At 37.9% G+C, this 16608-nt stretch overlaps 1 protein-coding gene across 3 annotated transcripts in view; it reads right to left on the bottom strand.

The window, feature by feature from the left end:
- The window catches only part of FREM2 (FRAS1 related extracellular matrix 2), a 187453-nt gene that overhangs the window by 39445 nt on the left and 131400 nt on the right, over window positions 1–16608 (bottom strand). For all 3 annotated transcript variants that reach the window (XM_082700380.1, XM_082700379.1, XM_082700378.1), the window contains exons 13-18: window positions 16245–16403; window positions 14742–15045; window positions 12583–12714; window positions 10319–10650; window positions 1897–2089; window positions 177–281 (exon numbers count right to left, since the gene is read on the bottom strand). In XM_082700380.1, coding sequence (XP_082556506.1) covers window positions 177–281; window positions 1897–2089; window positions 10319–10650; window positions 12583–12714; window positions 14742–15045; window positions 16245–16403 — 1225 coding nt within the window. The remainder of the gene's footprint in view (window positions 1–176; window positions 282–1896; window positions 2090–10318; window positions 10651–12582; window positions 12715–14741; window positions 15046–16244; window positions 16404–16608) is intronic.

The following is a 16608-nucleotide window of genomic DNA, read 5'->3' as shown; positions in this document are numbered from 1 at the left end:
GTAGCTTATGAGATATAGCTTAACAATTATCAAACCCTCCTGTGGATAAGTCACATGGACAATTCACTTGAAGTTAAGTTTAGATGCTGGATTCATAGCTTGTCAGGTAGTGCAGGGCCTGAAATATCTGTGTTCTGTGGTGCAGGGAGCAGCTTCTTGTGGATAACAGGGCTTACCGGGATGGGACAGCACGAACAGACCATGGAACTGAGCCTCTGTCTTAAAGTTCACCACCAAGCGCCCCTCTTCACCGATGCGCATGCTCGTGGGGTAGAGAGAACCTACATGAGCAGAGTGCACAAGAGTGAAAACACTGGTGACCAGGGACTCATTATATGCAGGATTTTTTCCAAATTTGAATTTAGATATGTCTCATCCTTAAGTATTCTAGCCAAAGACAGTGATCAGAATTCTGAGTGATAAGAGAAGCACAAGTGTTTTGTTTGTTTTGCTTTGTTTTTTAACAAGAAAGGGTATCAAGAAGGGAGGCGAAATAGAATCAGGTAGCATGAGTGAGGTCAATATGAAATAAACAGATAGACAATATGAAATAGATAGAAATAGACAACATGAAATAGACAACAGGCCAAGATTATTTTTTTTCCCTGAAAGCATTAGTCTATATAAATGAAGTTGTAAATTGAGAGACACAGTAAAGTTGTCAAGTTCTGAAGATCTGGACTTGGAAGTGGGTTCATGTTCTCCAGAATGATTCCAAATTTTACAGACTTAGTAAAAACTCTGGAGGTTTTCCAAAACTTTTGGCAGTTTGACCAAAGTTGGTTCCAGAAACAAGAAGGAACCATGAGATCCTTATGTAGAACTTGAGAACCACAGCATGGACCCACATTAAATTTCCTTAAATATACACTTTCCAAGGCAAGATGTGTAACCAAAATACTGAAATATAAAATAATTTAGAATGATCACTCAGGGTGATCATATAACCTTTCACATAAATTTAAGGCAATCTAAAATCTGTTTAAGATAGCAAATTTTGAGACACTGTCAATAGTATTTTCTCTCTGGCTCATAAAAAGTAACTCAAGCATGATGTTCAGATAGGCATGAAGCCAGAACAGTAGCATGTGTCTGAAAAGAAATTATTCATTCCACGGATAGATAAATTAGCATTATGCTTGTAGACTTTAAATTATTATTCTGATACAGAGATTGAAAGAAAGTTTGGCAGGTGCTTACAGGTGCTTAGGAGTTAGTTGTACTTACCACTGCTGTTCCAAAGCATCCAGCTAAAATATTACAGAATGATAAAAATTTAAAATAAAAAGAATATTATTAGCAGTCTAGTCTACCCTTGAGGAGAAACTGAGTGCCACAAAGGCTAAGCCGTATGTTCAAGATCACAAAGCTAGTTAAGCTGTGGAAGCCAGAACTAGAAGCCAGGACCTAGCTCATTTTCAGAAGAAAAAGAAAAAAAAGCATACATTTTTCTCTTGGGTTCATTCCTTATTTTCATAAGGAACTTCTTCTATACATTTTCTAGAACCTAGGAAACACACAGACTATGTTGTGTAACACATAAATGATGAATCACCTGAAATGGACTGTCAGGGTTAAATACCTATGAAATGTTTATGATATCTATAACAGTCACTTGTTATACAAAATTTTGGGCACTGATAGGATTTCGTTAGTTTTTCCATGACAAAATGAAATAATCTTAAAATACTGAACATAAAAATAAAATTTATTGAAAGTTGCTTCTATTATTTATTTTGCTACAGTTAAAAAATCCTAGGATCTATTTGAATCCTAATTCAATAATAATTCAAATAGATGAGAACAGATGAGAAATCATCTATAATTCAATAATTATATTCAATAATTCAATAATTCAAATAGATGAGAAAACTCATTTTCCAAATTATTACCCACCTTGGAGTTCGGCTTCTGGTGGGCTGCCAATTCCATCATTCCACAAGATGGCAGTGTCATACACAAAAGTTAGGCGGAGCTCCGACTTCAAGTCAAAATGCTGCCAGCCTCCTACCCCAACTGGGGAATGGAACACATAGGAAACATACAGAGGCACTCGAAGGGTCACATAGGACTGCACTAGATTTAGGACCTAAAACAATGAAATTACATCTGTCAGCATGATTCGGTATTAACTGGAGGAGCCTAATTTTTTACAAGACACTTTTCTCCTTTCACTCAGCTAGAGATTTTGAGTGACCATTGAGGTAAGGAAGTGACAGCATTTATACTATTTATACTACTATACCTAATTCTGGAGCAATTAACTAGTTGTTACCATTACCTTCCTTTGCAACAAAGAATATGCGGCAGCAGTCTTGAAAGTCAATTGCATTATTTTGAGTATATTATACGTACACAGTCCTTTCTGTTTCTTAACAGCTTTAGTAAGATACAATTCACATACCATATAATTCAGTGATTAAAGGGGACAAACCAGGAGTATTTAATGTATTCGGGGAGAGGTGCAACTTTGACCACAATCAATTTTAGGACACTTTCATCACCTCCAAAGAGAATTCCAAACCCGTTAGAAGTCACACCTTCGTTCCTTCCTCCTCCCAGCCCCGGTAGCCACTAGCCTATTTTTTTTTTTAAATTTATTTATTTTGAGAAAAACAGTATTCATTATTTTTTCACCATACCCAGTGCTCCATGCAATCCATGTCCTCTATAATACCCACCACCTGGTACCCCAACCTCCCACACCCCGCCACTTCAAACCCCTCAGATTGTTTTTCAGAGTCCATAGTCTCTCATGATTCACCTCCCCTTCCAATTTACCACAACTCCTTTTCTGTCTCTCTTTACTTGCCAGTTCTGGATATTCCATATACATGGAGTCATTATGTGATCTTTTGTGACAGGCTTCTTTCACTTATGTTTTCAAGGTGCAACCATGTTGCTGCACATTTCAATATGTTTATTTCTGAGTAGTATCCCACTGCATGCATATGAAGCACATATTTATCTGTTCATCAACTGATGGACATTTGGGTTGCTTCCTGTTTTGAGCTATTATGAATAAGGTGCTTTTAAATTTTATTTATTCATTCATTTATTTATTTATTTATTTTATAAGGTACTTTTAAATTATTACGTAAAGGAAGACAGAATAAAGAAAGATCTACAAGCAAACATGTTGAGCAATGACATGTAATACATAATATGTTGTAAAATTAATTAGTTGAAATGAAGTGGCTTCCTTTGAATTTTATGCTTTCCTTCTTCAGGTATTGTGTAGGAAAGTTAGTAGTTATGGAAGATAAACTAATATTCAGTTATCGAGCCCCTAGGTTCACAACAAAAACTATTTAATATTTTTACTCTCCCCCATTATTATATTTATATGCATGTGTGGCTGGCTGGCTGGCTGGCTGGATGGCTGGCTGGATGTAAAGATAATGCATAGAAAAGGAAAGAGAGAAAAATTAAGGTTCAAAGAAATAAAGCAAATTCTCATAGAATTCTTTAAGCTTTCTAAATGGCCTTGCCAGTATTAGAACCCAGTCTTTGGCCTCTGCTTTTCTACTCTAACACACCTCATCACACTCCAAACAAAGCTGAGGACAGTCCTAGGATCACCTAACCAATGTTATCATACTTAATTCTCAAAATAGCTCTGCAGAAGACCTTGGCAAATAAAACTATCTTTTACACAAGAAAAGATGGACTTAGGTCAGATCATACTATTCAGAAGTTCCAGCTGGGCTTTCTAATACCATTCTCATTCTCTTTCCACATTGAGCTGGCAACAGGGATCATACACACGTGTAAGTGAATAACATAATCAATGATAAGAATAATTTATCACTTTGTCATAGAGTAAAAAATAAACCCCTTAAGTCCCCAAAAATTGATGACCTGAATTGTCAACAAAAATATACAAAAAGAATACCATCATCCAAGTGAAACATTTGACTGCTAGCTGTGTTATAGCTAGCACTCCTCATCATCTGCTAACTTGGCTAGCACAAGAGGGGCCTTGCAACCAAAGTCCTCTGAGATAATATTGTTAAGGGTCAATATTATTGCACTCAGTTAAAACTGATCTTGTAGTGCAATTTTAACACTCAGTGTAAAGAAGAGTGATCAAGTCAATGTATATGCCCCTGGAAATTAAGATTAATATTTCATCCTGTGGTTTTAATAAACCACCATCTTTTAAAAATTAGGTTTTAAGAATGAGTTTCCAGTTAAACTGTCTAGGTGCTAAAAATTTCTGCCAACATTATACTCTATCAAATGTTATTGAGTGCACTATTTTAGAGAGAACTCTTAATATTCACTTCCTATGAGTTACTTGGCATAAAGTTCCCTAATTTTAATTTTCTTTCTTGTGGCAACCTAGAGTTTGACTAATTCTGGACATGAGATCAGCATCTTATTGCATTTTCTTGCTCATTATGGCCAGGCCTTCTTTGTGTGCTTGGAGCTTCTCAATCATCCAGGTCGCCTACCTGCTTGTTCTTATAAAACTGAAGAACGCAGTGCTGTCAATCTAACTTCTGGATATCACCTTAATGAGCATTTAGTTTTCTTTCAGCCTGTATCACAGGAAGTTTTTAAGGGATTCATTTATACTAAAAGAAAGAGATGTTAAATCTGGTAACTGCTCTTAAAGCAATTGTGACACAACAAAGGAGATTTCATGTCCTTACAATTGTTTGAAGTTTCTTCAGCAAAACAAAATGATACTTCAAATTCCATATTTAAAAGGAAAGTATAAAATGCAAGATTTCTGGAAAACGTTAACAGTGATATGTTTGTACTGCTACTGCTTCTAGTACTAATACTAGTACTACTACTACTACTACTACTTCTAGTACTTTTACTACTGCTACGAAGTGGCTACTAATGGGCAGCAAGTCTATATTTGAGGAAGTACTGCCAGCTAAAAACATAAACGAAATTCACTGGGCTGTGTCAGATGGGTAGGAGAAGGGAAGAACAGGAAAGAAAATGAATATGCTAAAAGAGAAGTTGCACACAGAATATTGACTGAGGTGGGGACTAGTGTTGAGGTAACTCACAGTAAGCTGAATTCTTCACTTATTTGGGCATCCAGCTTAAACTATCCAGATTCAGGGGGAGACGAACCATGAGAGACTGTGGACTCTGAGAAACAAACTGAGGGTTTTGGAGGGGAGGAGGAAGGGGGGTTGGGTGAGCCTGGTAGTGGGTACTGGGGAGGGCACATATTGCATTGGAGTACTGGGTATGGTGCATAAACAATGAATCTTGGAACTCTGAAAAAAAAATAAAATAAAATTTTAAAAAAAGCTATCCAAATTCATATTGCTTTATGGAAGTAGGCAGTATATATACATATATATATACTGTTTCTTACAGAAATTGGCAGTATACATATGTACCAATGAAAGCTATCTAGATTTATTATGTTCCTTTGCAACTTTCATTTGATCAAGGCTGTATTCTACATGTACTGAACTTAAGCCGTGAAGAAGTCAATTGGCTTGCCCAAGATTATTCAGTACAATCAGTCGCTAACACTCAAGTATATGGACCAGCACTATCCAATAAGAACATAATGTGAGGGCATCTGGGTGGTTCAGTGGGTTAAAGCCTCTGCCTTTGGCTCAGGTCATGATCCCCGGGTCCTGGGATCAAGTCCCACATCAGGCTGTCTGCTCAGTGGGAAGCCTGCTTCCTCCTCTCTCTCTCTCTCTCTGCCTGCCTCTATGCCTACTTGTGATCTGTCTGTCAAATAAATAAATAAAAATCTTTAAAAACAAAACAAAACAAAACAAAACATAATGTGAGCCACTCATGTAATTTAAAATTTTCTAGCAGCTGTACTTCAAAAAGTAAAGAGAAATATGTGAAACTAGTTTTAATAGGTACTTAATCCAATATATCAAACATATTATAGTTTAATATGCAATCAGTATAACATTATTTTTGAAGGTTGTTTTTTTTTCCCCTACTAAGTCTTTGAAATCTGGCTTATATTTTATAAAAATAACACACCTTAATTTTGAATGCTCAGTAACCACATATGGCTAGTGGTTACCATATTGGGCAGCAAGGACTACACTCTTCTGCTCAAGGTCTTTAATTGGACCACACAGGTTGAAAACAGAAATCATTTTAAATATTTCATAATCCAGTTCCTACCCACCTTTATGTGGGATATGTGGTTTTGTGCTCACTTCAAAGATTAAAAATTGAACTAGAGCTGTTCGAATATTATCTGAGGGCTACCACTGGTGTGGATTTCCCACTGGTTGTAATTTCTGTTGTTCCTTTTGTTTCCAGAAAGATGTCTACATCATCAAGATGGTGGTGTTTGTGAATGTGTAAAAAAGGCTCACAAATGTCAACAGCTTGAAGTCCCAATAAAGCATGTACTTAGCTACTCAATGGAGGACACTGTTTTAACAAGTCAGAATCCTTAGCCAAGGGATTAGCAGTAATAGCACCTCCACATCCAGGAACACTTGGAAGAAAGAGACCTTGGCTTCTCTCCAATTACAAGCCTTTCTAAAGGCGTATCTGCTCAGAGATGCACAAAAGAGACCCTGGAATGAGGTAGGGTCAACACTGGCCCACAGATTCTTTAGTATTAAGGACAACTCTATGGGATATTTACAATAACAGAATTAGAAATTATATAAATGAGCAACAATAGAAGAATGGCTAAATAAGTTATGATGACACACAAAGTAAAATATTATGTAGCCAACAAAAGTCATGTATCTAAAGAATTTTCCTTGCCATGAGAAAATGCTCACCATTGTTAAGTTAAAAAGCAGTATACAAGATGGTATAAATAACATTACACTGCTACTATCAAAAATGTGTCTGTACATTGGACAACACTATAAAATCTGTCTGTGTAGAGTGATAGTGCAAAAAGATTTTATTTTTTATTTTTTTAGTTCCCCAGCTTTCCATCCTACTATCATTACTCTTACTTAAAAAACAAAGAAACTGGGGTGCCTCCGTGGTTAAGTCAGTTAAGCATCTGCCTTTGGCTCAGGTCATTATCTCAGGGTCTTGAGACAGAGCCGTCCATCAGGCTCCCTGTTCGGCGGGGAGTCTTCTGTTCCCTCTCCCTCCCATTTGTGCTCTCTCTCTGTCCCAAGTAAATATATAAAATTTTAACAACAACAACAAAGAAACCACACTATTAAAAAAATAATTGACAAAGTTGACTAAGAAGCAACGTGCTCCAGGTAAGCCACATTTTGGATTCTTACAATTTCTTGTAAAATGATTTAGAGTAACATACATGTAAAAGAGTAAATCCAAGTACTAAGCATAAAATACTACGATGGAAAGAGATGACTTTTAAGTATATTCTTGCCCTAAAGTTGTTCCATATTTCTAAATCTCAACACACAGTAATAAGGGAGAAAGATTATTCCTCAAACCAAGCAACTAGGAAAAAACACGTTTACTTTTCCAAAATCATGGAAAATCATGCCTTCTCATAAGTAAATGACAATATAATGTTTGCAGTGCAAACTTACATGGAATTGCATTTCTGTAGCTTATTTATGCTCTTGGAACAATGTTATCAGTGGGTGTTTACCTAACAAAGAGCTAAGATTCCGTCCTGGCAGGACCAATAGCCAGGCTCCTGAAAAGTGGAATGAACTGAGGGCTTTCATTTGTAAAATAAGTTGTTTTCAAGAGAAGAGTAACCACCAAAGTATCCAATAGTTTCTAAAAACTTGGTTTAACTTTATTATTTTGCACCACAAGTGTTTTTTATGGTACACTAAAACAATTTAAATTTTTATTTACAAAACACTGTTTTGTCACACAAAACAGAGGAGCAGTATCATTTTTAAATTTATATCTATTTTTCTTTTCCTGCTATCCATCTCCTTTTATATTTTAGAAACTATTAAAAAAGATTTTAGGATTGAAGATCATTAGAAAAGTCCACGTTTCTCTTTCTTGGCAAGTAAAATTCTTAACTTTTATAGGAATGAGGCTTGACTCCTACAACTCGACTTTGTTGGGAGTCTAAGCTCTCTCTCTGGTTTCCTCACCAGATCCCTAGGATGGTCCCTGGCACAGAGGAGGTGTTCAGCTCATATTTCTTTAATGAAGGAAGATGCAATAAAGAAGATGAGAAAAAAGCAGAAATGGTCTTAATATCTTAATAAACTTAATAAAACTTCATTTGCTATGAATAGAGAACTATCCTGAATATGGCAGATGATGCCTTCAGTCTAGCAACTCTGTCTTATAAATTAAATAATCTGAATGTGAGAGGTTAGGGAAGGTAGAGAATCTTTCTCAGAAAGTGTTAGAAACCACTTTCAATCACAGAGAAATGCAGGGACTTGCCAATGTTTTGTAGAGGTAGCTGCAGCCACTAAGAACACACACACACAAAGTCAGTTCATCATGTTGTTCCTGGGGGAAGCAATTACGAGAGAGTAAAATTTGTCTGCATGGCGATCATCTTGATCTAAGCTGCCAAATCTAGGAAAGGACTACAAGAGAGAAAGTCACGTCTATTAAATACTTGGCTGGGGGCGTGCATTCTTGGCAGAGGACAAACAGATCGGGGGCAGCACTGGCTTCCTTCAGGATCTGTTGGCTAAAGAGTGGGCAACACAACCACAAAGCTGCCTGAAGACAGTTAGTCCATATTGATGGTTTACTTTTACTTTTCCTCATTTTTCCACCGTAAATTCATAAATGTGAAAGTTTGCAAAACTCTTATGAAACCCTAAGCGGAATCTATTCACCAAGTGTCTATAAAGAAAAAGGCTGAGGTAGATTCGTTAACATGAGAATTTTTATTCTGGGGCAGGACATTTTTCTTTCGTATTTTTTTCTGGTGGCAAAGATACACTGGGAAAGAGGAACTGGAAGAGGTGACACTTTCAAGGGCTTAAGTAACTTGCCCAAAAACGCAAGGCTAGAAAACACAAGAGCCAAATTTAGGTCTGCATTTGTTGGATTCTAATACGCAAGCCCTCTCCACATTCCACACTGTCTTCCTATTGCTGTTTGGGAATTTTTACTAATCCATGCAAATTTCTGCATATTTTGCTGCTTTTAGAGGAGATGGAGAGAATGTCTCATTCCCTTAGAGTCCAATAGTCCCCCGATGGACTCAGATGAATGACTGCCCCTCGCTCATCAGCACCAGAATGTGTTGTGTTTCACAGCTCTGTCCTGGTGGTAAACCAATACTCAGTCACTATCTCTCTTTCTTATGCTACTACTTGATCTATATTTTAACACCACAGGGATACAGCCTGGACAACATCAGCCTCACTCTGGTTAAATCTTGTAAGACCTGATACATCCTGGGTACCAGTCAATACTTTAATGTGTAAGTGGACTTATATGAACTCTTTGTTTAGTCCAGGTAGGACAGAGCGTGGCTTTTAGTTCAAATACTCATTACACTTCTCAACTACACCCAACATATTTTAAATTCTATCATAACTGCTAATGGAGATCTTGCTACCTTATCATTTTGACAACTTTGGTGATGATGACAGGAGTAGGGACTGTGTGTCCGTGTATGTGCTGTATAAGATTTTATTTTTATTTATTTGACAGACAGAGTTCACAAGTAGGCAGAGAGGCAGGCAGAGAGAGGAGGAAGCGGAGAGCCCGATGTGGGGCCCGATCCCAGGACCCTGGGATCATGACCTGAGCTGAAGGCAGAGGCTTTAACCCACTGAGCCACCCAGGCACCCCTGTGCTATGTATTTTATATGTAAATATCTGTGTGGTATGAAAAGGAGTCAGTAACTCCAGAGGAGAAATAACAATAAGCTTTTAATGAAAATACTTTTGACTATGTTAGTGATGGAGAAAAGAAGCAGATGGGGAGGGAGTGGGGAGGAAACTAGGAAGGAGTAAAGGGGGTAGAAGGAGAGAAAGACCGAGAAGGTGGAAGAAGAAAAGGAGGGAGAAAAACTGGGCTGACCAATTTTAAATCTTCACTTTAGATGGCTTATGACACAACACGGACATCTGTACATATACACAATAAATGATAATGTATACTTTGGAGAGAAATTAATATTTGGATTTTTATAATATCAGAGTATATTTGGAATTTACAGCAACAATTACATGGTGACCTTTGGCACAAAGATGTTTTGAGCCCATCACTAAAAAAATGTGTCAAAATTTCGACACCTTGTTCCAGAAACAGACATGAATTTTCACACCACTCGTGCAAATTTCCTCTTGTACCTAATGACCCTCGCCACCAGAATGGAAGACTAGAGTTGGGATTTAGTCTAAATCTGGATACCTGAAAAAACCAACTCACTTTTCCAGTGCCCAAAGCTCCGATGTTCAATATTCCTACCTGTCCGTCTGTCCCGATGGTGCCTCCACAGTCAGTGAGAAGTTCTGACATGTCATAGTAGCTAACAAACTCCCACAAACAGGCCTCCAGGTTCAGGTTTCTATAGAAGCGTAAGGTACTAGAGCCTCTGATAGATGAGCTGTACTGGTAAGGATGCGTCTCTCCAATTACTTCTGGATTTTTTGTAGCATCAGTTAAGAAACCATGGTGAGTCTTCACTTCGGTATAATCCAGAAGGTTGGAGCACTGGTGGTTTCCAACTCTTGAGCCATCAGGACTGAGGGTGAGCTCAAAGTTGGACAGCTCTTTAGTGGAGATCACAGGGAGCATGCCTGCAAGGAATTGTGATCATATTGCCATTGTCAACAGCAAAGGATTTAGAACAATGATCATTTCTTTGTTCTCAAAAAGACAAGTGCTATAAAATACTGTACAGCAATGATTACTATCAACGTGGTATCCCAGGGGTCCTTGGCATTTTTTAGGAGATCTGTGACATTAAAGCTATTTTCATAATGATTCTAAGACATTATTTGACTTTTCCACCATTATTCTCTCAGTAAGTGGAGTTTTTCAGAGTTATCACATATTGCCATAGATAGAATGCAGAGGGAAATAAAAGAATTCAGCTGCCTTTTATGAAGACAGACATTAACGGTATTTTCAAAAATGTAAAAAAAACACAATAATTTTTTTGATTTATAAGTTAGAGCTATTTTCCCTAAAAGTATGTTTTCCATGTGACTATGTAGTAGATTATATTTAAATGAATGAAAAAAATGAGTATTTAATAATTCCTTAGTTTTGATTTTAAATCCAGTCCCTATTTATAGATATAACTCATAAAAACAATGGGCCTTTGAGATCCTAAATAATTTGTCAAGATGTCTTGAGACCAGAATGTCTGAAAATGACCACTATGCTATAGTCTGGCAAACTTCTTGCATAAAAGGCCAAATAGTGAATATTTTAGGACTTGTAGCCATAAGGTCTATGTCTCAACTGCTTGATGCTCCATGTTAGATAGAAAGCTGCCACAGAAGACATGCAAAAGAATTCCTATAACAGCGCAATAAAACTTTTCATGCACAATGGAGCATAATTTCGTGTAATTTTCATGTTCCATGAAATAATCTTCTTTGTTTTTTTCCCAACATTTAGAAACATAAAAACCATTTTCTAGCTTGCAAGAGCCTATGAAAGCAGGCAAGTAAGCTGGATTTGGCACAGAGGCCAGAGTTTGTTGAGTTCTGGCATGAGGATGCAGCAAAAAGGACCATGAGAGAGGTGTTTTCCTCTCTCTTCTTGCTCTGAGATTCTCCCTGAGCAAAACTCTAGCCTCACAAAAGAACTGGTCAGCTTTTACCCAGCTCTGGCAGAGCTGTGGCTGTTGACCATGTCAGACAATGCCAAGTCAGCTCTAGGAGTAGCATGAGGGACCAGTCTTCCCATTAGTAACTGTACAGGTTTGATTTTTCCCGATGGGTTCCCCCCTTGGTCCTTTGTACCTCTGAGTCACACCTCCAACGTGAGCCTAGAGACGAGCTGGTCAAACACAGGATCCACTTTATGCTGTAAAGTGGTGTAGATTCCAGTCCACCTACCTCCCACCAGCACAAATTTGGGTTTGCAATAAGCAGAAAAAGCAGAATTATGTCTTCTTTTTCCAAGAAAGTAAATTCTATCTTATCGTTCCTAACACTGCCTTGTGCTTCTTCTTGCTTCACTACTTAAAATATAACTAACTACCAAGTAATAAAATTCATATTAACAATTTAGGTATAAAGTCAGTTGAGGAGAACAGAACTTGAAGATGTTTTCTGTACTGGGGAAATATTCACAGTGTAGATGAAGTTATCAACTCACAAATTCCTATCTGGAGCAAATGAACACGATTTATAAATTGGATTTTTAAATTCCAGCTATGAAATAGCAAATACATGCTCAATGAGATACTGAAATGCTTTCTGGAAGTCCACGTTCAAGAGTTTTAAACACACAGTCGTACCATTTCATAAAAACTAGCACATTGACCAAAGTTTTGTTCCATTGTATTTGGATAATGTATTAAATTTATTTAATTTTAAAGAATGCTTAAATTGTCAGATTTTTAAAAAAACAGGATAGAAAGAAAGCAGAATCATTTGAAAGAAACAGACTTGAAGGTGATGTTGCAAAATGAACATTTTGGGTATTCAGTGGCATAAACCGGGTAGTGAGGAGCCCAAACCACTCCCACAGATGTGCTTACCCAAGCTACCTACCATCTATGTGTGGCATCGTGACTGTGAGCTTGATGAGGTTTGTGTAGTCTGGGTCCTCGGGGCCCGTGTAGCGCAGCTTAGCGGAGAATGGCTCTGCTCCCACCGTCCCTGGCACCCGGGGCTGACACAGACCTCAGGGAAAAATGAACGTATTTATGCCAAAAGAACACAACATGCCTAAAGAATATTTTTAAGCTAGGCACTATAATTATTTAAATAATAGAATTAAAACTTCCCTGTAGACTAAGGCATTGCTAAAAGCAGCTATAAAAAAAGTCACAGACCCTGGTGTGAGAAGAAAGGGTGGTGGTTTAGTTGCTACTTCTTTACATTGCAGGTAGTTGATAAAGTCTGAGAAATAATAATTATTGTTCAATGTACTTAAATACACACTGGACATTCTCAGTTATAATAATAGTTACAAAACTGTTCTCATATAAAATATGAACAGACACAGTAAAAGAAGATTGAAAGCCAGCAAGAAAAGAGTAACTGTAATTAAGTGAATTGGATCCTTTCCCTAGAATAATATACATGACTAGCCATAAAGTGTCATTATTCATAATCAAATACACTAAAAATGAGCTCATTTTTAAAACAAAAACTCCTTAGAGTCAGAAAGCAAAATGTACACAGTCGGGTTTTCTCTCTACATGTAACTTCTTATGGTATGTGTATTGGAATTTATAATACATAATATAATTTATAATATATGTTGTAATTTATAATATGCATACTGATACGAAAGATACTGATACGGATATACACATATACATAATGAAACACATTGTGATGTAGACTTATTTTCTATCATCTATCTATCTGTTAGTGATCTTCAAGAATTTTGGCATGAAAATGTGCCTCCGATCTTTCCTCTAAAAGAACTGTGATGTTTTCATTTTAATATTATGGAAGGGACTAAGATGCTGGTTTATAATTTTAAGAGCACTAGGCAATATATAATCTCTTTTCTCTTTGTGCAAAACAAAGAAAATAGGCAAGTATTTATTAGAATAGCAATAAAATCAGAGGCAGTCTCCAGTGTCTGGGCTGTCTATTCTATTAATAAGGGGACTCATTTTAAGGCATTAACTTTTTTTCCCCTTTGGGACCAACATAATAGTTTGGTCTTAAGAGAAACTTAACAAAAATATATTTTAATCCTAACAGAAGAGCATGTTTACTATGGTATGATATCAATAAATAGTTGTCCTGAATATATAAAGGTGGTACAAATAACCTTTCTTTATCCAACAAATATACTTCTGAACCACTGTATGCAGATAAAGTTTTAAAAACGAAATCTTATAAACACACTCTTATTTTAAAAATCTAACTTGAAAACAATTAAAAATTTAAAAAAAAATCTAACTTGAAAGTTCTTCTGCAGAGTGAAGGACTAGTTTATAAAGTTTATTTCTTGTCTTCTCAGTGTTGCTTGAGCTACAGTCTATTCTCACGCCTGGTGTATCTGGGCTCCAGCCCTGGACACAACCTCTCTTATAATCACAAGTTGTGGGCACTCATAGATACCTCTCCACCCGATGGTCATTCCTCTCTCCCCGTACCCAGCAAATTCCTGCTGGGGCAACCACCAGCTCATCACACAGGAGCCACGTTGTCCAGATCTGACCTTTGCATACCATCCTGCTTCATCTCCTCTCCACTCTCTCTTTCACCTGCTTCCCCATTTCTCTGCTTATAGTTTCCAGAATATTTCGTGTACTTTCATGCTTCTATGATTCACTGCTCAGGCTTTTTTTGTTTTTTGTTTTTTCTCAGCTCTTTTCGAGATTCCTGTTTCCTGACTCTCTCAGGGTAGAACTAGTCACTTTCACTGTGCCTTGTCCAGACTAAAATTTATCTGTGTTCTCAGCCTGAGTGTGAACTCCCTGAGAACAAGAGTTTGGGCTTCCTTTTCCTGAGTGCCAGCAGAAAGCCTCAAGTCTGACATACAACAGGTGGTCAAAAAAAAAAAAAAAGTGGAATGAATAAATTTTTATTTTTTTAAAGAATATTTTTGTAAAAATGGATGTCATCTTTTAAGTATTTGATGAATATTCAAGAGTGCATTTGGAAGAACTAGTAACCGAAGATCAGGTATTGATAGTACTCCCTGGTATTTTGGCAGTCTTCATGAGAAAGTGGCAGCGCATTACCTTCTTCTCTGCCAATGGTGACAATAGGGCTCATCAGCTCCAGGCCCTCATTGCCGTCGGCATTCACAGCACGGGCCGCACACTGCACCCTGGAGCCAGGCTGGAAGTATATGGAGTCTAAGGTGATCATCTTGGATGACGTAAAAAAGGTGTCAAAGTCCACTTCTCTCATGGGGCTGGTGACGCCATCAGGGCCAGCGGGTGCGCTGGTTAGCCATCGATAGCGGGTCAAGGTGTCGTTGATGTTCTCACTTGCGCAAATAGAGCCCGTTTTGTCATAGTCTGAGTATTTAGGGTTGCAAGCCTATGGGAAACAAATAACTGTCGGGATCACAGAACAGAACAGTGTGGAAGTTAGGTCTCCCCAGCGCTCTAGACTCGTGCTTTCCCTGGTGCTTTTTCCCACTGCTACATGCCTTTCATGCAACCCTCACATTTCTGTTCCAGTCCTAACGGCATGCATTCTGGCTTCAAACAGCCTCCTGGACACTTCCACTTTAACTTGATACACATAAACTTATTCTCTGCATCATCTCATGAATCTCTGAGACCCCAAATCTTTCCTATTTTTTCTCCCTCCCAGCCTCCCTCTTCTCTCTCACCTTGCCCACCCACTTCCAGTGGGTCAGTGACTTTGGCTGATTCTTCTTTTGCAGTGTTTATGTGGCTGCCTTCCTTCCCACTTTTAGCATCACCTCTCATCTCATTCAGGGTCTTCCTAGTCTAGTCACACTGCCGTGAGTGGCACTCCTCTTCCCACACCATTCTTCTGCCCAAGAACCCTCTGCTTTCCCACCAATAAATCCCACTGTCCTTAATATCACATGTAGAAACCTCTATAACTTGGCACCAAATTATTATGCTGCTTTGTTAATTCAATGAACATTTATTGGGTGCCTGTTAGATGTAGGTCATGCTACCAGGGCTATTGTTAGAGAAAAATAAGTACATCTCAGTCAAGAAAAGGCAAGGAAAAAAGTAATAACCAATATGCCATTTTTCAATACTATTCCTCTAGATGTCCCTTCCTCCTGGACTGGCCTCTGCTTGTCTGACTCTTAAACTGTTGAAATTCCTTATAAGGAGTGACCCAAGCCTCGCCTCACCCAGGAAGCTACAGCTCGAGTTGGCTGGTGACCTGCTTATGGTAATGATCGCAGCTTGCCCTCTGGTAGAGTGACTGATTCCCATATATTTTTCTCTTCTTTATTTTTAAGTTCCTTGAGTGCAGAGTTCAACCCTTATTTATTTTTCTATCAATGGCAGATCCTGAGATAACACACTGTTACACATCAGTTAATTATCTCTGTTGGATAAGAAAGGAAAATGGAAGCTTTATTTGATTAACGTGCTATTTTTCTATCCAAAGTTCAAACCTTATACCTTGTAGTATTTCCACTTTCATTTCTTCGTGGCAAAGCCAATGCTCTATTGGTTAACATCTATAATTATTTTAACTAGCTATTTTACAATTTTTCTCGATTTTGTCAATTTCCTACTCACTGTGATACAGATGACAGGATAGCCAGACACGGGTCCAGCACTATCTTTAGCTCTGGAAGTGTCATCATACATCAGTAATGACACAATCTGAGGGACAGAAGGAAAAGTGACATCTGCCATGCTGTTCATTTCTTCTATATACACAATGGCTTTGGTCACCTACAAGGAAAAGATAATTATCTGTGATTATCGAAATATTAGGCTCTAGGAGTTTCTACCGCACAGCAGACGAGCTAGATGAGCTCCTGGCTTGAAAACTGTCACACACAGAGCCCCAGCAGGGTGACAGACCTTTTTGTGGTTTGTCTAGGTGACACTGACACCCTGGCCATGTCTTATGGCACTAGGGGAGGGTACACGGCTC

This window comes from Mustela nivalis (genome assembly GCF_964662115.1).
Source record: "Mustela nivalis genome assembly, chromosome: 15".
Taxonomy (NCBI): Eukaryota; Metazoa; Chordata; class Mammalia; order Carnivora; family Mustelidae; genus Mustela; species Mustela nivalis.
The sequence above is the reverse complement of the archived record's forward strand: the minus strand, read 5'-3'. Positions and strand labels throughout refer to the sequence as shown.